At 40.9% G+C, this 23,443-nt stretch overlaps 4 protein-coding genes across 6 annotated transcripts; 2 read left to right on the top strand and 2 right to left on the bottom strand.

Moving 5' to 3' along the window:
* Nucleotides 1-114: 114 nt before the first annotated feature.
* LOC103377727 (arf-GAP with SH3 domain, ANK repeat and PH domain-containing protein 2-like) lies at nt 115-9,522 on the top strand (the record flags this gene model as incomplete). The annotated part of the gene is made up of 14 exons (XM_025059774.1): nt 115-285; nt 615-709; nt 1,794-1,983; nt 2,073-2,158; nt 2,953-3,068; nt 3,382-3,449; nt 3,556-3,663; nt 4,357-4,573; nt 5,720-5,872; nt 6,404-6,509; nt 6,634-6,692; nt 6,901-6,980; nt 7,862-7,981; nt 8,094-9,522. Coding segments are annotated over 14 exons (1,644 nt in total), but the record flags the coding sequence as incomplete, so codon positions are not given.
* A 423-nt stretch (nt 9,523-9,945) lies between these two features.
* Nucleotides 9,946-14,174, bottom strand: itgb1bp1 (integrin beta 1 binding protein 1). Of its 3 annotated transcripts, none has more exons than XM_008308499.3 (7): nt 14,044-14,174; nt 12,643-12,762; nt 12,481-12,559; nt 12,270-12,400; nt 12,080-12,172; nt 11,370-11,519; nt 9,946-11,275 (listed from the first exon to the last, which is right to left on the bottom strand). In XM_008308499.3, exons 2-7 carry the CDS (start codon nt 12,712-12,714, stop codon nt 11,204-11,206), a joined length of 597 nt encoding a protein of 198 aa, XP_008306721.1. In that variant the 5' UTR covers nt 12,715-12,762; nt 14,044-14,174; the 3' UTR covers nt 9,946-11,203. The 3 variants fall into 3 exon arrangements, with proteins under 3 accessions (XP_008306721.1, XP_008306738.1, XP_008306729.1); XM_008308516.3 differs by lacking the exon at nt 14,044-14,174 and adding an exon at nt 13,778-14,011; XM_008308507.3 differs by lacking the exon at nt 14,044-14,174 and adding an exon at nt 13,709-14,011.
* A 54-nt stretch (nt 14,175-14,228) lies between these two features.
* Nucleotides 14,229-19,768, top strand: cpsf3 (cleavage and polyadenylation specific factor 3). Its single transcript, XM_008308528.3, has 18 exons — nt 14,229-14,438; nt 14,548-14,611; nt 14,942-15,039; nt 15,204-15,332; nt 15,659-15,836; nt 15,928-16,017; nt 16,120-16,270; nt 16,418-16,593; nt 16,681-16,839; nt 16,920-17,066; nt 17,150-17,302; nt 17,386-17,494; nt 17,629-17,727; nt 17,818-17,912; nt 18,489-18,576; nt 18,654-18,720; nt 18,832-18,928; nt 19,303-19,768. Exons 1-18 carry the CDS (start codon nt 14,368-14,370, stop codon nt 19,402-19,404), a joined length of 2,073 nt encoding a protein of 690 aa, XP_008306750.1. The 5' UTR covers nt 14,229-14,367; the 3' UTR covers nt 19,405-19,768.
* Nucleotides 19,769-20,939: 1,171 nt separating this feature from the next.
* Nucleotides 20,940-22,120, bottom strand: LOC103377658 (dnaJ homolog subfamily C member 30-like). The gene has a single exon (XM_008308541.3). It carries the CDS (start codon nt 22,114-22,116, stop codon nt 21,187-21,189), a length of 930 nt encoding a protein of 309 aa, XP_008306763.2. The 5' UTR covers nt 22,117-22,120; the 3' UTR covers nt 20,940-21,186.
* Between the last annotated feature and the right edge of the window lie 1,323 nt (nt 22,121-23,443).

Below are 23,443 nucleotides of genomic sequence, written 5' to 3' on the forward strand. Positions count from 1 at the left end.
ATATATATATATATTTATTTATTTTTATTATATATAATCTAACAGAAATGGTTGAATCTTGAATTTTTAGTGCCCCCACATGCCCCGCCCCCTACTGTGTCTCTTTGAAAAAACAAACCAAAACAACAGCTGCTCTTGTCTTGTGTCTCAGATCCCACGTGGCTGTCCACCAACCTGGGCATCCTCACCTGTATCGAATGTTCTGGGATCCACAGGGAGCTGGGAGTCCACTACTCCAGGATCCAGTCTCTGACTCTGGATGTCCTCAGCACCTCGGAGCTCTTGGTAAATTGCCTCTGGCGTCCGTAATATCCCTCTATTAAACCCTAATTGGACAGTGTCCTCCTTAATTAGCGTCTTCTCGGAGACCTTCAGCGTTCTGTTCACCCAGAATAGCTGGGATTTACTCTGGCTTGTTCTAATCACCGTTTGGTGGAGACGTTTGGCGTTTGCGGGACATCCTGGATTAAATGTTTCCAGGGACGGTTGTCTAAGACGCCAGGCGTGTTGACCACAATCACATGGGTGTAGTTCACTTAACAGAAGTGAACTACAAGTGAACAAAAAAGAAGACTTGGTTTTAATATATATGTGTGTCTCTTTGTGCTCCACAGCTAGCCAAGAATGTTGGGAATGCAGGCTTTAATGAAATCATGGAGGGTTGTTTAAGTGCTGAAAATGTGGTGAAACCCAACCCAGCCAGTGACATGTAAGTCACCCTCTAACTGTCTGCTCCACACCCTCACCACCATCTTCAATGTTGTACATGATTTGACATTATGTGAAAACCTGTATATGTATATATATATGTATACGTATAAAAAACCTGTATATATATATGTATATGTATATATACATGTATATCTATATGTATATATGTGTGTATATATTTATATATGTATGTGTTTGTATAGACATATACATGTACATAAATATGTTTATGTATGTATATATGTGTACATATGTGTATATATTTATATATATATGTATGTGTGGTTTGTATACACATATATATGTCCATAAATATGTATATTTGTACATGTGTCTATATATTTTTATATATGTATGTGTTTGTATATACATATATATGTCCATAAATATGTATATATGTTTATGTATATATGTACATGTGTCTATATATTTATATATGTGTTTGTAGATACATATATATGTACATAAATATGTATATATGTTTATGTATGTATATATAGATGTACATATGTGTGTGAATGTAATGTGTTAGATTGACTTTGTCTTTAAAATGTAATTTAGTGTAAACATATGTGCAACATACAGTACTGTATGTTAGTGTGGTTGATGTATTGACACATTTCTTCATAAATCATTAGTAAATGTCTGTTCAATATGTGCTCTGTGACCCGTGACTCGACTTACATAGAAAAACACTGGGTAATTTATGGGAGCAATTATGTCGTCCCCCTTATGTCCATGTTACAAAATACAGTCACTACAAATCAGAACCCACTCTGCCTATGTTACCAAACCCCCCCCCCTGCTGGTTTCCTGACATGCTTCAACCAATCAAAATGTTGCATAATGGAAAAACCACAACATGTTAAAGCTGGGATTTACTTCAGCTCCAGCAACGACACTTTGGAGTTTTTCAAGGGTCTGAAGCTCAATGAATGAATGAATGAATGAATGAATGAATGAATGAATGATAAATATATGTCAGAGAAATACATGGTGTAACTGAAGCTAGCTGTAGCTACATGGTCCTCCAGTCTCCGTCAGCTGTAACTGAACTCTCTTCTCCTTAACTCCGTCTCTAGGCAGGCGAGGAAAGACTTCATCGTAGCCAAATACACAGAGAAACGTTTCGCCAAGAAGAAGTGCCTCGACGTTACGTCACGCCTCCACACGCTGTGCGAAGCAGTGAAGGCCCGAGATATTTTCTCCCTCATTCAGGTCTACGCCGAAGGACTGGACCTCATGGAGCCCATACCTCTGGCCAACGGACACGTCAGTTCACCGCTCGACCTCAGGACTGTAAATCTCACAGCAGCCGATGACTCTCAACAGACGTGGTCTTATTTATGTCTTCATTTCAGGAACAAGGGGAGACGGCTCTTCACTTGGCAGTGAGACTGGTGGATAGAACGTCGCTGCACATCGTTGACTTTCTCACTCAGAACAGGTAAAACAGGAACAGGTTCTCTGCAGAGTGAATTATTTTTACTGAAAAAAAGAAACAAAACCAAATCAAAATTTTATTTTTTTTATTGGAGTCGTTTTTTAATAATATCATAGTAATGATATTATATCATAATTTTCTCTGTTATTAGTTTTAATAATTATGTAAGGCTTACATCACTGGTACAGTCCGGTCCCACACCAGGGAGGAATGTCACTTAACTTGGCCGGAAATGTGTTGCTGTTGGAACGTTTCGAAATGTTTTCTTAGAACTTGGATAATAATAATGTTTCAAAAAGACTGAGGTAGAAGGGAGTTAGTCTCAGTCTCAGACTTAGTTGTGACTTTTTCCAGTTGAGTCAGTACAACTGAGGGAGGGAGGGAGACAGAGACAAACAAAGATATAGCGAGACAGAAACAAAGAGAGACATAAAAATTGGAGACAGAGAGACCGCAGTGGTTGGACGTGGGCCATGCCAGATTTTTTTCATCTCTGCATCAGTTCATCTAGTCAACGTGGTTTTATTCCCACGCAACTTTCTATTCAGTTTTCAAATTAGATAAAGAAGTCTGTTTCCTAAGACAAAAATAAAATCCTTTAATTTACCAGTGGTGCACTCTAAGACAAAAAAATCCTTTAATTTACCAGTGGTGCACATTTTACTAAATACTCAGCTGCATCAGTTCATTCTCACTTCAGGACAAAGACATTATGTCTCGCTGCAGCTCCACAGACAGAAGTGTTGCGTCATTCTCTGGATTCAAAGTGACCTCCGTGTGTTCGTGTCTCCTCACAGCCTAAATCTGGACAAACAAACAGTGAAAGGCAGCACGGCTCTGCATTACTGCTGTCTGACCGACAACAGCGAGTGTCTGAAGCTGCTGCTGCGGGGGAAAGCTACCATAGAGATCGGTGAGGAATTACACTATTTTTTTTTTTTCTTTGTCCCATGTTGCCCTTTAGTTCCCACAGATGTGAGCCTCGCCAAATGACCGTGACAGTGTTTTTCTCCCAGCACTGGTTTATCTGCTGCGCTCTGACAACAACAACACAATCAGTTAATGTAGACACGGAGCCAGAGGAAGAAATTGAAACCAGAGGGGATGCTCCGTGTGGGAAACTGTCTAATCAGAGATTTCTCATGTCTCAGCACAGTGTTTTTTTTGTGCTCATGTCACATCTGGATACAACAGCGCTATAGCCTTCTTTTTGTTCTCTCTTCAAGCTAACGAGGCCGGAGAGACGCCGCTGGACATCGCTCGGAGGCTCAAACACCTGCAGTGTGAGGAGCTGGTGAGATGATTGTTTTTGTGTTCACTTTTATTTTCTTCATCAGCCAGTAAGAATACACACACACACACACACACACCAACAACTGTTTGTTTTTCTGTACATACAGTTGAACCAAGCACTGGCCGGGAAGTTTAACGCTCACGTCCACGTGGAGTACGAATGGTGTCTCCAGCATGAAGACTTAGACGAGAGTGATGAAGATCTGGATGAGAAGGTGGGAGTGGGAGTTTTCCCAGTGAAGCGAAAATGCTTAGATATAGAAAAACATATGATTTATACAAACAAAACCACAAAAGAAAACATGAAGGAGATCAGTTGGAGACAAACACGGGCCGTATGTTTGACAAACATATTAACAATTTAATAAACCTGGAAATACGTGTGCCTGTAAAAATCACAGACTTGTCCTTTATTTAAGTGTTAATTATATTATATTATTAAGAATAACTCGATACTACTTCCTGTCCAATACTGCAACATTGAGCATCTACCAATATCTTCGTTATCCGATTGGACAGGCTAGTTGCTTTTTTCGATATTTGATCCTGAAAACTTAACCAATATCGTACCGATACCGATCCTGAGTTTCGGATCACCCATCCCTAAATATATTCCCATTGTTTTTACATTAATAGTGAGGTTTACTGGTTCACCATCGTTGACTCCTGTGTGACTAGTTGTGTAGTCGAGTCCTCCCTCAGTATGTTTATCTTCTGGATTCTTCATGAACGTCATTGTCTTGAGGTTTTAGAAACAGTTGTGCATAATTTTCTGAACTTTATGAAGTAATTGTGTAATAAATTACTCTGTCAGATTAATTAACAAGAAAAGTTTGTCTGACATCAAATTGTACTTGTACTTTGTATGTTAGTATGATACAAATCATTTTCCCATCATGCCCCTGCAGCCCAGTCCTCTGCGCAGAGAAGAACGCCCGGTCAGCTGTTACACCCCGGGCAGTAACTCCACCCACGGTCCTCGTGACGGCATCAGGGACCTGATCAAGGACAAACAGCGAGCCTTCATGCCCAACCTGGTCAACAACGAGACCTACGGGACCATCCTCAACGCTAACAGTAACCAGAGCGTCACCTCTGGTCCGCCGCTGCCCCCGAGGAACCTGGGTAAAGAAAAAGACAACATCACAGTCACACAAGGATAAAAGTCACAGCCAGACGTTTTTTTAATAATTTAGGATACGTTATCAGATTTGACGATATATTGAATTAAATTTGTATATATTTTTGATTGTGATATAAAATGATATTGATATATCCTCTATATTGATACATGTACAAAAACAATCTGCCCCAATCGGGGGCAGATGAGAGAGACTGTTTAAGGCTTCCCCTGTTTAAATCTGTTAAATTAAAACTGTTTAAGTGCACTCTTGACTTAATGCAGTAGGGGGCATTACATAACATAATTGATAAAATCCCATGGTGCACTGCCAACCAAAAATGCCATAAAAAGTGCGTGTAATTATATAAAATGTTCTAGGTTTCAGTGACAGTTTACTCACGTGGTGTGAAACCTTGAGCTGTTTAGTTGAACACAACCTTTTATTTACAGGAATTGAAGAAAGACACTCACAAAGGTCAACAGCTTTGAGCCTCACATTTTTGTTATTTTTTTAAAAATATCCAGATGTGGTTTTTATCACTCAGCTCCAGTACAGTTACTGTGTAACGAGACTTCACTTATAAAAGTGTCAACATTTTTGTCCTAAAAAAAATTGCGAAATTATACTCGGGATCCAACCTACGTAATTATTCCATCTGTGGAGACATTTGGACAGTTTGACCTCTGTCTTCTAACAAAGCAAGCAGAGAAAAGTCACATGGGTCGACAGATGGACAAGCTGCCGTCCCGGAAAAGTTGCTGAAAACGCATTATAATGTTCGCGACGCTAACCCGACCTTGGTCATAGTTGAGAGAAGGATTTCAAACAGCCTTGTTAAATCTGCTGGTTCAAACAAAATCAGATTGAAGTTGTAAGGACTTGTGACACGTCCACTACAGCGGTCTTTAATAACATTAGTGTTTGTCTGGAGCGCTGCCAGTGGAGCGGAGGAGAAACCAGCAGCTGTGCTCCTCTCCACAGACCTCCTTCTTCACATTCTCCACATTCCCTCTCCCCATTAAATGTCCTTCTCAATTACACTCAAACGGCCAGGGCTTTTAAGTGGTCACTGGCAGAGTGCACTCCAGTCCCCTCGTCCTCTGTCTTCCTAATGTCTTCTCTCTTTTCATCTCCTTCTGTCTTTCAGTCCAGTTATCTGGACTGGGCGGGGTTAGTCAGTCCTGCGTGTCCAGCGGCTGGAAGCCTGGTCCTGCGGACATGATGGGGCGGCAGAGGTCATCCTCGGACCCGCCCAACATGCACCCACCTGTCCCTCCTCTGAGACTCACCTCTACTGCAGGTATGAAGACTATTGTCCAAACTAAAGTATATCTTCTAAAACATTACATTTATAACAGCTGTGGTTCCCAAATTGGGGGGCGGGGGCCCCCGTAGAGGACGCACAATTATTGCATTTTTTTTTTTAATTTTGTGGTCCAGTGAGTTTTTTGGACTAACATGTATCTTAGTTGTAATTTAATCAATAAAACAGTTTTTTGTGTTTTTTCTTGCCTTCTTCTGTCTTCCGTTCCATTCGGTTCTCACTGTCATTTTTTCGTCTTGTTTACATGAGGGAATCAGTGATGATGGGCCATTTTTTTATTAGTCCACTCGTTCATCAATAAAGTTTGTCATCGCCCTTTAATCCCACTTCACTTTCTGCTCTGTTTCCATTTAGTTTTTATTTTACAAATGAATGTGTTTGATGATAATTATAGGTCAGTGAACTCAACGCTGGCTTTCCCTAAAATGACAATTAACGGTTGTTAATATACTGTACCAACAAGAACCGAACCACTGTGAAGTAAAGTGTGTGTCCTGATGTGTCCAGGCCTGGGTCCTCCTCCGGTCATAAAGCTGGACTCCATGAACATGCAGTCCAAGTCGGGCCAGGGACCACTGGGCTCCAGGGCCATGCAGCCAAAGTCCCCCGCAGGGTGAGAAAAAGAGAGAGTGGAGAGTTTTGGTTTTTTTTTACAGCAGTACTGCAGTATTACTGCAGTACTGCTGTAATACTGCACTGTGTCCTGTGTTAGTAAACCTGTGTTCTTCATCCTGCAGCAACGACAAAAACTTCAACAGGAGTCCACTGAATCGAACGCACTCCATCGAGAGACCAGGTGAGAACCGGGCTGATGAGTGTCACATGGTTTTCTGTGCACGATCCTTATTGGTTGATTTTACAAAAGGCGTGGTCGTCATGGTCGCCCCATCATTGGTTCATTGTCCATGTTTCCTAACCAGTGTTGATGTTTAGGGTTTTATTTTTGACTTTGTCACAACATTGCCTTGCCACTGTTGTGATGTCATTTCCTCTTCCTGTTCCAGCTAAGGAAGTGCCAGGATGCCCCAAGAACTCCATAGGTCAGTCTCTGCCTCCAGCTCCGATGCCGAGGAAAGCCTTCCCAGTGAGTCCTGAACTGTTTCCTCTCATTATCTCACACACACACACACACACACGCACACACACGCACTGGGATGTGTGAAGAACCATTTCATTCCCTGAATCACCGGCTGCTGATTTAACAACTTCATTCTTTGATTAGTGCGGTGCAGTTTCCCCCTGTCGCCCGTCTCAGTCTTCTTATTGTCTCGGTGTTTCCAGAGTTTGATCAGGACGTTAGTTTCCTTCCTGTACTCTCAGACAGAGAGCTTCACTGACGGGGTTTTGTTCAGAACACGTCTGAAGTTTCTGTGGCTCTAGTTTTGTTTTTATTGTAGACATCATGGTTTCTTTTTTTTTAGAAGACAAACATATCAGGCAGTAAACACTGGCATTGAAGTTATTTTTTTTTGCTCCATATGATTGATGCAGTAATTAATTACAGTGCCCTGGATGACAGACTGCACTGGATTAAATTAAAAATATATTCAGTCAGACCGCAGTTTCTGTTCTGCTCATTGATTCGGGTTCTTGATCGTTGGTTGAGCCTGTAGGATGAACATTAATAAACAGCATCGTTAAATGATAAAAATGTGGAATAATTCATTAATTAATTAATTCATTAAATATTATAACACTGCATATTTTTATGGAACATTTAATTAATTAATTAATTAAATATTATAACACTGCATATTTTTAGATGATTTTTTTATATTTCAAGAAAAAAAACCATTGTAAAAAGAAATTCAATTTTTTTGACTGTTGTCAAATGTTATTTATTGATAATAATTTAAATAATAAATTGATAATAATTAAAAGCATTTTTAAAAAATGCCTTGCCCCCCCACCCCCTCACCCCTCCCCGGGGCAGATGTTTTCATGCTGTCTGTGCCCTTCTTTCAGAAACAGAGACCCAAGCGAGTCAAAGCCATCTACAACTGTGTGGCCGACAACCCTGACGAGTTGACCTTCACTGAGGGTGAGGTGATCGTGGTGGACGGTGAGGAAGACCAGGAGTGGTGGGTGAGTGTCTCTCCTTTTCCCATGTTTTCACTATTGTTATTATAAAATAAAAAAGTAAAAGCTGTTTACACATCTGTGGAGTTTAAAGCTGTTCTCTGACTTTTTTTTACAGGTCGGCCACATTGAAGGGGATCCAGTGAGACGAGGAGCGTTCCCCGTTACGTTCGTCCACTTCATCTCTGACTGAAAGGTCACCGCAGGAAGCAGAGGTCAAACTCCTCTCCTCTGTGTTTGTCAGCATCATCCCTGTGTTCAGCTGTTGACGTCACAGAACCTGGTCCTTATTTAAGCTACAACTCTGTCAGACCCCGGGGAACTGTCTGTGGTTCCACTGCTGTTTATGTTCTTTACACAGACACGATTGTAGTCGACGGCCTCTTGGAATAAATGCACTTTCCTTGTTATGATCCTGGTTCAAACATGTGACGACATGAAGGTTGTGTGTTCACTGTCCCCTCCTTTCCTACACTAATACTTCAGAGCATCTTTCTTAACCCGATCAGACGACATGCTAACATTCCACTGTTGCGCTCCCATGACGTACCCCTAGGTGCAACTCCTCAGATGGTAGCCCTCCCGTGTGAGGAGGTTTTAACAATGGTGCTAATTTATCCCCAGAATGTGCTGGACCATAAGCTGCACCTTATATGAAAAGAGTCCTCGTCTCCGTCACCGGGAGAAGAGACACTGCTGCTTGTCCTCCGCCTGTCTGTAGAGCCTCGGAGCCTCACTTAACACCACACACACATACACACACACGTGTAATATGTTATTAATGCCTTCAGCAGTTTGTCCTTCATTTTAGACCAATTACCAGACACTGACACCTAGCGTAGCAGCAGTCAGTTATTAGCTTTAAGTAGAGTTTGACTCAGCTCGTTATCTGCCTTATTGGACCAATAGAAAGTGTGTGTGTGATTGTAGGTGTGTGTGTGTGTGACTCCATGTTAGTAGCAGTGTTTGTTTTTCCCACTTTGTTCCAGCTTAATCTCCACTTTTTTTGTACATTTCTGGGATCCTGTTGTGTAGACAGATGTGTTCAAGTATAGCATTATAAAATGAATACGAAACACACACCATGTAATTATCTTGACCTGGGTTGCAGAGCGACTTTCTTTCTGTTCATATTAATGATGTCATTAACGTGAGCCTTTCATGGATGTGTGAACGACCAGAAGAAAAGCTTGTGAATCACAGCAGAGTCTCTTCTACTTCGTGTTTAATATTAATTCACTGGAAACAGGAAGATCTGAAAACATATTTGTGTAAATACTTTTTTTTGTGTTTGTTTTATTTAAATGGTAAAAACAGAAGAGCGGAGTGAAGCTGTGCAGTGACTGTCTGTGGTGACGAGCAGGTCCAGATATAAACCTGAACCTCAGCTTTGTCTGTGCAGTGAAAACACTCGCACTCACACAACTGGGACACCAGGCTGGCTTCACTCCCATCAACTGTCTGTGGATCACTGCATCAACTCTTAACTCTATTGTACCAGACAATGGGAACGTGAAACTGGAATAATAAAATATGGAATAAAAACAGCGCTGCTGTTTCTTTCTTAAGTTGTTATTATCGTTAAGAATTACATCATTTGCGCAGAGTTTCTCTGGCGTAAGATTTTTTTTTTTTTTTTTTTACAATATCAGGTATGTTTGTATGTTCATAAAAACTGCTAATTTGTCCCACATATTTCAACATTATTTTGTGAGCCTGTGTTAATCTTAGGCCAATTGTTGGTGCTCAGTGTTAAGTAAATAGCGCAGTAACTCTTAATGTGTATGAAATTATATTTTTTCAAAAATGACGTGTGCTCAATGTTGACCTGCAGGTTGTTTTGGTTTTTGTCTCAACATCTCCCTCTGCTGGTCAATCTACGGACTGACCTGCCGTACTAAACGCAAACTACGTTCAAATGCAGATTTGACACAGAGTCGGAGACGAAAAACAGAGTCCAGACAGCAGAGTACTTTAGTGGTAAACGTATACTTTATTGTACCAGAGAACACACTGTCGAACTGTCTTTACTGGAACATTGAAAAGGCAGGTTGACCTGTATGTACAGAACCAAGTCCAGTTTAAAATGACAAATGTAGATCACTTCAAGCATTAAAACAACTGATTAGGTTTATTCTGCTGTCAAAAACCGTGTACCTGAAAAGATATGTACTGCAACAAATACATTGAGCGTTTGGTACTTTTACAGAGAAAAAGAGTAAATGAGTGGTAAAACGTTATTGAAATTAATAAAAATAAGTCGGATATGTCTGAAGAGGCAGTTAAAGTATTTCATGTACCGTCTTCTTGGTTTTAATGTGCATTAAACTGTACTGTGTATTCGTACAACTGAATATCTGACATTACCACAACATACAAAAAATAATGCAGTTTTAAAATATATATATGTTTTTGTCCATCTCAGCATTGAGCATGTTATTCTTCCCTGGCCGGTAGGTGGTGCTAAGAATACTTCATAAAGCCCTGCAACCTGTGCATTGTTTCATGTAATTCGAATCCAATAAAGAACTGGGTAAAACATTTAGTTACTACATAAGTTACTGATGAAATCCAAAAATATGAAGACACGTAGCACTTAACGTGTTACGTTGTTGGCTTAGGGTGTTAGCTGTATTTTAGCGAGGAGTTGGCGCTTAGCCTATTAGCACCGCGTTGATATGTACCGTTTTGAGAGTCCGTATCCTGAGCAAAGCTAACCCTGCTATGACACCCAGCAGTTTCTCTTCGCTTGGCGGCGGTGAGTTGCAATATTTTACACCGGAAAATATCTGATGTAGAAAAGAACAGAAGAGGGAAAGCTAAAAAAAATAAACTGTTCCTCGAACCAAATACTGTATAATAATACTAACGAATAATTTAAGCGATTCCGCGTTTTTTTTCCACCGTTGTACCATATTATTTACTCGAACAACTGTTGTTTTTTTGTGCCGTTTAAAAGATAAAAAAAAAAAAAAAAACGTATTTAAAGGAATTCACGATGATTTTTTGTTTCTTATCACTCAGCGCAAACTGGCAAAAATGCGAAACACTTTTTGAATTAGGTTTTCAGTCAGGTATGAGGGTAAAAAGAATGACAAGAAAAGTAATTTAAAAAAATAAATCACATTTTTGGCAGCTGTAGAGTTTCGTCTGAACTCACTGTTGCTAAGTTTGCAGTTGTTTCACGTTTCTTCGGGACAAATCTCCCGCTCTTCTCCACCTCGGTCCTCAGGACTTGCCTGACGTCAGAGCGCAGTCAAACGACGCCGACAGCACTTTACAGATAGACTGAGCCTGCTCCTGTTCACAAACACATCCCATAGAAATCTATAAGAACACGCACACATGCAGACCCGGCAATGTTAATGTTACAGTTCACTTCAGTCCAACTCACCGAGCTGCCGCACTGATAAACCCAAATGCTGCATTCCTCCTGTTTTGTGTCAGTGGTTTTCAGAGCCAGCAGGTTCTTCCCTGAACCGAGGCCGTCGTCGTAACACAGCATACGGACGACCAGGTACAGAGGGTGTCGATGCAGCACGTCCTGGGGATGGGGACGGGTGTATGATATGATATGAGATTCACAGCTTTGAATATAAACTAAAAACTACATGATGACTAGTTAGGTTTCTGTAGCACACGGACATCTCCCATGTTTTGCCGTGCAAAGCAGCTAATTTAGTGTAGCGGTTAGCAAGCCTGCCTCACAGGTAGAGAGTCCTAAGTTTAATTCCCAGCAGAACAACTATCCCTAATGGCGCCTCCTGTGGCAGACTGTGTCGTTTGCAAAGCCTCGCACCTTAAATTTATGTGAATTTTATTCACATAATAATAATAATAATAATAATGACTATTATTATTATTTAAAGTAAGAAATCCTCAGAAGTTAAAAGATTCTCCCAACTAAGCATTAATAATAGTTATAACAAAAGTTTGAAAATGAAAAACTTACAAAAAATGCATTTAAATAAGCACAAAAAGTCAATTACCACCACTATAACAACAATATAGAGGTAAACTACATTTGTGCTACAGTGTCTAATCATGTAATTTTAAAGTCAGTCTTTGGGTGCATATATATCATTGTATTGGTCTGTTACTCACACACTGATCCGCAGAGGCCAGTTTGACTCCATACTTGGACACACCCAGAATCATGTCCTCGTCTCCGGGGACGAAGGGTAGCCTTCCATCTTGCTAAAACAATGAATTTAAAAACACAGCAGTAGAATTCGGATTTGTTTTTCATAGCAACATCGACCGTTGTCCCTGCTTATCTTCTCCAGATCCTCACCTGAGCTGCATCGATGTAGTTGATGAGGTCCAGAGGTTCCTGCAGAGTCCTGCTCATGTCAAACTGCAACTTCTCGATGACTCCAACATACTTGACCCGGAATTCAGCGCAGGTGTCAGATGCACTGTTACCTGAGGGCATTGTGTCAAATGAGCAGTAAGTGGGGAAGGAACGGGGGCAAATATGTAGAAGAAGAAGTCTGATGACTGACCTGAGCTCTTGGTGGAGTCGGTGTCAAGGCTGGCGACTGTGCTGGATCTGGACAGACCTCCCAGACTGGAGTCCACAGACTAACAGGAAGCCAACAGTATTCACTGATGTTCACGGTGTGAAAAGTGATCATCTCCATGTGTGTGTGTGTTCATAACTATACCTTGCTTTTGGTGCTGATCTCACTGCTCTGAGAGCTGCTGCTGCTGTGCCGCTTTTTCACTTTCCGGAACATCCTTCAACATGACGACACCCTCGGGTTCCTCCAAACCTCCAGGTTAGTCTGCATCATGGTGAGGCACAGTGTTAAACATAAGACAGAGTGACTGGCTTCTCGAGTCTCAGCAGAGACGGTGAATAATTCAGTGAAGAACACAGACAGGTTAATATTTAAAGGTGGCTAAATGACAGCGAAGACCTTTATCTTAATGATTTTTCAGTCCGACTTGACCTGTTGTGAATGTCGTCTGATATTATATGTGTAGAACTATAGCAAATAGAAAAGGTTAGTCCAAAGGCTTCTAAGATTCTGATCTTATTTAATGTCACTTTTCTTTCCATCCTGAACCAAAAAACTAGAACACAATCTTTACCCTCAACCCATCCGTCCCACTGACTGCACACTTCACCCCTGGCTAACTGACTGCACCACCCATGCATTTTTTCTGCCTTTCTGCCATTCTTTTTCTCATGCAGTTCCTCTTTTGGTATTATATGAGCTTCTTCTAATCTGTTTTTAATGTTTAAAGGAGAAAAACTAAAAATCGTAAATAAATAATCCACACTGAAAAACAAATGTACGATGATAAAATGTTAGCATTAAGTTGTACTTATTTGTACAACTTCATGAGTCAGAAAGGTTGAGATATTTTTCTATACATAACTAAACAAGTTCTATAAAAAGTTCTTTACGGAACAAGAATACAGAATTCGTTGCACCTGCTGCTGTTATCGCTCGCTCTATTAATTGTTTAGTCTCTACAGAGTTCAGGTTTTGAAAGCAAGTTAAAAAAAACAAAACAATTAATACAATAAAATCCCCAAAGACCCAAGTACTCCTCCAGTCATCATAATAAACAAGTATGGCTTAATTTAGTTACTTTCATCGTGTTTTTAATAAAAACACTGTAGTATATTTACGAAGTAAAGTAAACTTCATACAGAAACTAAAACAGTCCCAACTCCACCTTAAATGTCTAACCATCAACACCGCATTCATTTCTACTCACTTTCACAGAAGCTCTTACAAACACAAGCACTACAGGTGTGGACTCAAATGTAACCCGACTGACTCGTACCAGTTCATTGTTGTCTAACCCGTTTTTTAATCTCCCATTCACATTAACCTTCTGTCCATTTTCGGTCTGTTTATCTTCAGTGTGGACTCGGCAGCTTCGCTGAGTTTCACAGCCTCCACCCAGCACCGATTAAAGGCGACACAGCCAAACAAAACACGCATCTCAAAACTCAAATCCTCAGCCGAACACCACCTGGCTCATTAATGTGTTCATAAATATGTTATAATAAAGTCAACGTGTTGTGTGCGTTTTTTGCGGCCACGTACCTTCATAAAGTAGATGTTTTATTCGCTTGGCTTCGTTACCGCAAGGCACACGGCTGTAGTGAAGTTCGTTTGTATTTGGAAATCGTAGACCAGTTTCTCGTGAAGAAGATACTACACACAGTAAATCATCAACATAAAACTAACTTCAGCACTGTAAACAGACGGATGTTGGTCGGAACTTTTGTCCTCGCTCTTGATTCCCGTCGGTTGTGTTTTGCTGAACCACCGGAAGTCTTACATTTTTGTTCCCATTCAACAGTTGCAGCAGCATGGTTTGACTAAATGTAAAGATATATATTAACCTGCTTAAATTGTAAAAGAAAAATGGCTACAAAACGGAAAGTAGAAGTGATGGTGCCTGCTGAAGAGAGCGACCAGCTTATTGTTCGCCCGCTGTGAGTTCAGTTAAATAGACCGTTACTTGATTGAAAGTGTCTGTTAATTTAATCTTGAAAGAACTGTAATAACAGAAAATGAATATGAAGTATGTTTCCACACATACAGGGGCGCTGGTCAGGAGGTCGGAAGATCGTGCATCATCCTGGAGTTTAAAGGCAGGAAAATAATGGTAAAATAACCAATAATAATACATATGTACTACAGGCCTACAAAAGATGACATCTTTCAGCGTAAACACAATTTAGAAAATTATTTTACAGCTTTTAGACCAAACTCTTGGCGTCATTAATAAAACGGCGCGTGTTTCGTTTTTAAGGGTTAAACGTTTTTATCCCATTTATTACATTAATTGTAAGCAATGATTGCGATTCCCGATATATATTGCGCTCAGGTTTTTTAATGTCACGTGTCTGTTTCATGTACCGAATCCCATTTAGATTTTTTACTTTGAAATGTTTGTTTCTTGTGCGTGATCCAATTAATATTTGTGCCTTTACAGTTGGATTGTGGTATTCACCCTGGCTTGGAGGGAATGGACGCCCTGCCTTACATAGATTTAATCGACCCAGCTGAGATTGACCTGCTGCTCATCAGCCAGTGAGTTTTTCTTCTTCTGTTGTTGTTCAACCTTGGTTCATTTCCTGTAGAAGATTTACAGTGACTTACGAGTGGACAAATACTGTATGTCTCCTAATTGCGTCGTAACTCTGGATACTGTCCCTAAGGTAAACTATCTGTTTTTGTGTGTGACACGTCTTTAGCTTCCATTTGGATCACTGTGGAGCCCTGCCCTGGTTCCTCCAAAAGACCAGCTTCAAAGGCAGGACGTTCATGACCCACGCCACAAAAGCCATCTACCGCTGGTTGCTGTCGGACTACGTCAAAGTCAGGTAGGAGATGTTTTTGTCTGGTCAGTAAACAAACATGATCCTCTGCTGAATTGACATCTAACTCATCTAACTGTTTTCAACCTTGAGTTTACGACCGTATAACCCCAGGGGTCACCTGAAATATCTAGTAATTGATAAAAAAAAATTTTCAATTTGCATTCAGCAGAGAACAAAAAAAAAAAAAAAAAAAATAAGTCTACTCTGGAAAGCCCCCACTTGCCCTACCATGATAATGAGGCAATTCTAATAAAATATCTGAGCTGGTGCACCTTAGTTGACAGCTGCGATCACGTGAATGCACAGGTAACTTGTACATTTTTTTGCAGCAACATTTCTGCTGATGACATGCTCTACACTGAGACAGACCTGGAGGAGAGCATGGACAAAATTGAGACTATTAACTTTCACGAGGTCAGAGAAGTTGCCGGAATTAAGTTCTGGTGTTACCACGCTGGTCATGTGCTGGGAGCTGCCATGTTCATGATCGAGATCGCTGGAGTCAAGGTACAAAGAAATAATAAAACAACTCGTCCTCCACCTTACAGTTTCTGTGTTTTCTCTCCTGTGTTAATGAGATGTTTTTTGTCCTATACAGCTGCTGTACACAGGAGACTTCTCTCGACAGGAGGACAGACATCTGATGGCAGCTGAGATCCCCAGTGTCAAACCTGACATCTTGATCATTGTACAGTTTCATTTTTAATGAATAACCTGTTTTTCTCTGTTTATTCTCTACATGATCAGACACAAGGTGAAAGCTGTTGTTTTGTTTTCTGTTTTTATTCAGGAGTCAACTTACGGCACACACATCCATGAAAAGAGGGAAGAACGTGAAGCTCGGTTCTGCAACACAGTCCATGACATTGTCAATAGGGAGGGTCGATGTTTAATCCCCGTGTTTGCCCTGGGACGAGCTCAAGAGCTGCTGCTCATCCTGGGTGAGTGCAGCTTATGTAACGAAAACAAAAAACTCCAAGATATATTTCATATTTGACTAATTTTTAAAGATTTATTTTTTTCTAATTGCTTATCGTAAGGTGGTCGTCCTTAAAGTCTGTGACGTTCTGTTCTTTGTTCCCCTCAAGATGAGTATTGGCAGAACCACCCGGAGCTCCACGATATTCCCATCTACTACGCATCATCCCTGGCCAAGAAGTGCATGGCCGTGTACCAGACCTACGTCAACGCAATGAACGACAAGATCCGCAAGGCCATAAACATCAACAACCCTTTTGTCTTCAAACACATCAGCAACCTGAAGGTAGAGCGACGTCCTCAGTCAGGCTGTTGTCTTCTACTCGCTGGTTCTGAACGCTGCTGACGGGACGGTAATTGTTGATTTTTTTAGAGTATGGATCATTTTGACGACATCGGTCCCAGCGTGGTGATGGCGTCTCCAGGTATGATGCAGAGCGGCCTGTCCAGAGAGCTGTTCGAGAGCTGGTGCACTGATAAGAGGAACGGTGTCATCATCGCTGGATACTGTGTGGAGGGAACCCTGGCCAAGGTCAGGTGCTCCACCGTGAACGTTTGTCTCACAGGTGTGGAGCTTCAGATGCTCATTGTGTTGCTGTGCACTCTTTGCAGCACATCATGTCCGAGCCCGAGGAGATCACCACCATGTCGGGACAGAAGCTGCAGCTGAAGATGTCCGTGGACTACATCTCCTTCTCGGCTCACACAGACTACCAACAAACCAGCGAATTCATCAGAGCGCTCAAACCACCGCACGTGGTAAATACTAAAATGTCTCTGTCGTATTTAGCTGTTCACATAAAACTGTCACTGCTTCTCACCTCTGCGTGTTTCCTCCCCAGATCCTGGTCCACGGGGAACAGAACGAAATGGCCCGTCTGAAGGCTGCTCTGATCAGAGAGTACGAAGATAATGACCAGGTTCACATCGAAGTCCACAACCCTCGCAACACAGAAGCCGTGGCGCTCAACTTCAGAGGAGAGAAACTGGCCAAGGTCGGTGTCGTGCCGTCTTTTTTTCTTTTGAATTTTTTCTGCTCGAAGTCATTCTTCAAAACAAAATCTGCTCCTTTTCTCAGGTGATGGGCTGCCTGGCTGATAAAAAATGTGTTCAGGGTGAGAGGGTGTCGGGTATACTGGTGAAGAAGAACTTCAACTACCACATTCTCAGTCCCTCTGACTTGTCCTGTAAGTAGCTTTGATTTTGTCCTAATCATGACATTGATTTTGGGATTGAAAAAAAAATGGAAATGGAAAATAGTTTGAATCCTGACTTTGCTGAGAGTAGTACTGAACTGTGTGTGTGTGTGTGTGTGTTACAGTGTACACAGATCTGTCCATGAGCACAGTCAAACAGACACAGGCCATTCCCTTCACTGGACCTTACTCACTGCTCGTCTGCCACCTGAGGAACCTGACTGGTGAGAACTGACATGAGCCACTACTGTACACAGAAGGATTATCTATTTGATTTTTGGGTTACCCCATGTTACTGTTCCATTGTTACACAGGTGATGTGGAAGAGGTGGAAGCCACAGAGAAAAACACGTTAAAGCTCTTTAAAAATATCGCTCTGACACATGAAGGTGGCATGGTGCTGCTGGAGGTAAGAAGTTGACATTCTGAAAAATCTCACCACCAACACAACACAAACAAATGTCACAAAAAGTATATGAAGTGAAATATGATGCTAGTTTCAGTTTTGTCACAGTTTAATTACTCAGTGTGAAACACTGTAATGATGCTAGTTTCAGTTTAGTCACAGTTTAATTACTCAGTGTGAAACCTGGGCCTGTTTAGTTGAACACCTCACTGATATACCTCAGGAGTTGAAGAAAAACATACGTGCAGATTTGCTTCAACAGCTCTGAGTACTGGGGGTTCTTGAGTTATGTCAACGTACTGTGTGATAAACTCGATTTTCAGCCGCTACCACCTAGTGGAGAACTATGTAATTGTTCTGCCTGTCAGTAGACAAATAAAGACAAATTATTTGCAGTAAATTTTTTTTTTTTCACACCAATTAAGTGAAATTGGACAACATTTTCACACTACACGTGAAGATTATTCCCAGTTTAGGAATCACTGGCCTAGGTGTGTTCAAGGTCAGGCCCAGGGACAATTGTAGCACAATTGTGTGTTCTACAAAGAGACTCATATCCATGGAACTATTTTTTTGCAGTGGATAGCAAACCCTCTGAACGACATGTACGCTGATGCTGTCACCACTGTAGTGCTGGAGGTCCAGTCCAACCCCAAGGCTCAGAAAGGTCAGACCTCTGCACCATGATTTGTTCCTGGTGTTGTGTTGTGGACTTCACTGGAACTTTTGTTTCTTCACCAACAGTCATGGAGGCACAGGGAGAAGTTATGGACGCTGATGTCTTCCAGTCCAGACTAGAAGTCATGCTGCAGTGAGTACCTTATGGTTACATCAGTACTAGTTATGTATTAACTAATACACTGTGTACTGTGTTTGAGTACTCTTCAAAGTTCCAAGAGAAAACTTTGTCTCTTCTCGTCAGGGACATGTTTGGAGAAGACTGCGTGGATTTCGTTGACCGTAAAAACATCTCCCTAACAGTAGATGGGAAGACAGTTCTAATCTGCCTGGAAACCAGGGTGAGTTAAAGTTAAAGGAGAATTACAAGGTGTGAAGTCGATCATGTGAGATACAGAACCACAGTAAACATCAAAAAAGTCGCATTTGTCATCAGTAATAAATAAATTGTTGCACTCAATTATTACAAGGATTAACATTAAAACACGTGTCAAACTCGAGGCCTGCGTGGTCATTTTGTGTGGCCTGCATGGGCTTAAAAAACATTCAAATGCCTCATACTAACAGATTCAGGGTATATATTGAATATACATTACAGTTCTTTAGTTCTGAACTGAGACATCTGTAGTTTCTAATACATGAAAATTAAATTGAAAAAGTGTCTTCTTTCTTCAAAAAAAAAAATCTTCCCGTTGTCCTTCTGCTGTTTCCTCAGTCCGTTTGCAACGCAGAGGAAGGCGCCGCAGAGGACGACTCCTTCAGGGAGACGGTGGAACTCGCTGTGCAGCGGCTCGACGCTCTCAACCCGGTCATGTGACGACAGACTGGACTTTAGGTCTGCTTTAAAGTCAGCCGCCAGGTTTTTCATACACTGTTAATAAACGTAAAAAAGGTTAACCATATTTGTGTGTGGAGAGTTAAGAAAGCAGCTGGTGCTGGATGAGTCTGGCATCTGTGTGGGAGTCATCTGTAATAATAATAATGATTCAGTTCCTAAACATACAACTGACCATTGGACCAAACTATTTTTTTTTTACTAGTATGTGTTTTCATGCTATTTTCCAGCTAATGTTTTGATTTTGTCTTGACTGAATGCAGAGACTAAAACAGGAAACAGAGAATGATGACAATTCATTCATTTCTTTATTACCTCAAAAATAAACCCTTCTTTTTACAATAAATATCATACGCCATTTTCTTTAGATATAAATATATTTAGATAAATATGATATACATCACAGGTGTCTTTGGAAAGGAAAGTGATCTACATGTCATTGGGACACAGCACACCACTCCACACAACCAAATGTGACCTCTGTTTTTAACCCATCACCAAAGTGGGGACGGTGCCGTGCTCAGAGCACCTCAGTGGTAACTTGGCAGCTGGTGGACTCGAACCTTCCAGACCCAAGTCCGCTTCCTTAACCACTAAGCCACCACTGCCCCAACATGAACAACATGATGTTGATGCTCAATGAAGAAGCAATCTATAAATAATGGTTCTTATGCCCTGCACCGTCCTCATCCAGCCCATTATTTTGTGGGCTACAGTGTAACACAGCTTCAACTGAGTCTTGGCCTCTTGGGTTAAAGATCATCAGCTGACCCAATGGCGTACAGTATTTGATTACTTCCCTGATTATTTAGCTTTACAATTTTGGCCAAAAGATAATGACATCAAGACACATTTCGGGGGAAATCATCAAACTTCCTAATCATACAAATAGACAAAAATCTGTAGTTTGGCGCTTGAGTAAACATGCAAAAAAAAAAAAACTTGAGGTGACAATGTTTTGGGGGAAATTATTCTCCACCTTTAAAGAGATTTAAACCAGACATACTTGAGTTTTTGTGTACCCTCAGCAGGGGGCTTTTTTTTATCCTGGTTTACCACGGGATGTTCTAAGTAGCAGCTAACAGGTGGGTGTCAAGTTATGGTGTAAAAGGAGCATTCACCCAAGGCACAGTCTCTACAGTGGATCCAACCATCATCGTCTGCTCAGCCGGGTCATGAGGGCAGCTACAATGGATTTGTCAGGTAAAAAAAAAAAATCTTTAAAGGTAGGAACTGCTAGATTTTTGAGACTCTGGGATTTCAGTCTCTGTTAAAACAAACAGGAACGGTGGTGTTGGTTTAACAGATCCATGGTGCTGAAGAGATCCATATATTCACGTGGGTTCAGGTTACACCACTGGTTATTCGACGGGGCTGTGTCTGTCTTATTGTGGCAAGTGACAAAATCACAAACGCATGACATTGTTGACTTGTACGTGTGTGACCCGTCCGCCTGCAGTCCAGATTTGTGTCCTACTGAAAATGTCTGGTGCGTCACAGAGACGACAGTAAACATGGACTGATGAGAGCCGTAGGCCTTTAATACATCACGACTGGGTGACAGTTTTACAATAATAAAACTGTAAGAATGAGAAGATGCTTCAGTTCCTCTGAGATCAATGCATGGATTTTATAAGACAACAGGTGGGGACCCAGCAGCAAATCAACACGGTACTCCTCTAGTCTAGACCATGTTGCAGGTGTTAACTTAGCCACCACATTGTCAAACTGTTAATATAATTATTAGCTATTTTTTTCATGAAATCATTCTTTGCAACTAATTAGTATTACCCAGGCCAGAAAAATCACGCCAAAATAAATTTCTGACCCATTCCCCAACTTCCCGCCCTTCTTGTTCTGTTCTTTCTCCTTGAGCTCCTCCTGTCTGCGGGCTCTGGTGTCCTTTTCTTTCCGCAGCTGATCACTGTAGTGGGACTTCATGAACTGGTCTAAGTCATAGATATCCGGCGACAAGATTTTATCTATAGCAGTGCGATTTTTCCTGGGCTGAATAATCGTGGAAGCCCGGACAGTTTCCTCTCTGGAGGGAGGTTTTTCTGTCTGTCCGGCGGTCAGGTCGTGCAGGCCGAGTAGCCCCCGGTCATACTTCCTCCTCAGAACCTTGTTCCCCAGTACCGTGTAGGCTTCGTTAATGTCAGAGAAACGGATTGTGGCTTCTTCACTCCCAGAATTCCTGTCTGGGTGGTAGATGAAGGACTGCTTGTAGTAGGCTGTTTTGATCTGGGCTTGAGTGGCACTCGACGAGACACCCAGAACGTCATAGTAGCCGGTTTTAGTTTTGTACAAAGTCTCAGCTCTCTGTCCGTTTTCCCCGTATTCTCGGACAAACACGAACAGCCCCTGAGCCCAGATGTGTCGGCCGTAGATGGAGGATATTGAACGTCCTCCAAACGTTGCGTTTCTCAAACGCTGACTTTTGTTGAAGAGTGAATACATTCGAGGTTTACGATCATATTTATTTACAGTCTTTCCACTCTTCCTCAAATTCTCATCAAAACCAACATACCCGGTCTGCAATGCACTTTTGAATCCTTGATCCAGATATTGTAGCTGGTATTGGTTGTATATTTTCTGTGCAAAGTCGAGAGCTCCCTTACGGGAACATCGGCTGACCCTCGCCATGTTTTCAGGGACAACGGAAGCGAGAGAGACGTCATTGCAGATCAGGTACATCCCACTGCCTACAGCGCCTTCGAACGTCAGGAAAGCGAACTGCAGGGAGAACGTAGTTTATTGACACCAAATCGAACCGAATACATAACACCCAATAAAGCCGTTTTATATAGAATATAAATAAATAAACACATTACAAACGTAACCATTTTGAAAATAATGATAGGCTATAACTGCCACCTAATTTTATACAAGTATGTTTTACTGTTAGCGTTAAGAAGCTATGCATCAACTTCGTAGTTCAAGTGCTACTCTCGGTTCTCCACTAGTGACACAATTCCACTACAAATTATACATACAATTGTGGGGGAAACTGTGCGAATCTTGAATTCTATTGTTTAAATGTATATTTATAAAACATTTACTTTTACTTCCTCTAAATAACTATGTTACTAGGATTAATAACAATACAACTATAATAGCAATAGTTTGTCAAATAACAACAATAGTAATACAACACCATATCATTATTTCTAATACAGGTAATATTGTAGTGGCGGCTGTAGGAGCAGAAGAGCAGAAAAAACAAAATTAAGAGAAAAACAACACGAGAAGAAAATGTTATCAATAACTAGTAGCAATCAATGATCAGTAAGTACGTCAAAATATAAGCAAACTAGCGCACACCTCCAATATAATCATAAAAATATAGTATGGTCATTTTTGTAATTGCTCTCGCAGATCCCGTAAATTGCCATTAGGTGGTGCAAATACACACTACAGACCAAAAGAGCCAAGTTTTAGATCTTGTTATATGATAAATATTGAGTCTTTTTTTTCATTGGGAATTAAAAAACGTATGTGTTTATAGTAAGAGTTCAGTTTGTCTTGTAGGAGATACCTGAAGATGACGTAGATTTAATATGGTAACACCAACCGTAACAATTACAGACATACAAGAGCACTGGTTAATTTGGTAATTTGTTGATTAAGACTCTTCAATACATCCCGAGTATTGCTTTCAGGATTTGTCTGTAATACAGTTTGCAATTTATTTATATAAAAATACCTATTAGAACCTACGTGTTGTGTAAATAATAGTAAAGAAATTAATTAATTATAATCTTTATAAAGCCGTGCCGTGCTATGTCAACAACAGGAATAAATCAGGGATGTCCGATAATATCGGCCAACTGATACAATAGACCTGATATTAGCATTATTATTATCTGTAAGAATCGCAAACGGCTGCACATATCGGTATCGGTTGATATCGGAATCGTAAATTTAGTGTTTGGACAATATCGGTATATTCAATCGGCAAAAACTTAATATCGGACATCCCTTGAATAAATGAATACAGTTGATCATACGATATCTGAACAAA

Source organism: Cynoglossus semilaevis, chromosome 1, assembly GCF_000523025.1.
Source record: "Cynoglossus semilaevis isolate Cse_v1.0 chromosome 1, Cse_v1.0, whole genome shotgun sequence".
Taxonomy (NCBI): domain Eukaryota; kingdom Metazoa; phylum Chordata; class Actinopteri; order Pleuronectiformes; family Cynoglossidae; genus Cynoglossus; species Cynoglossus semilaevis.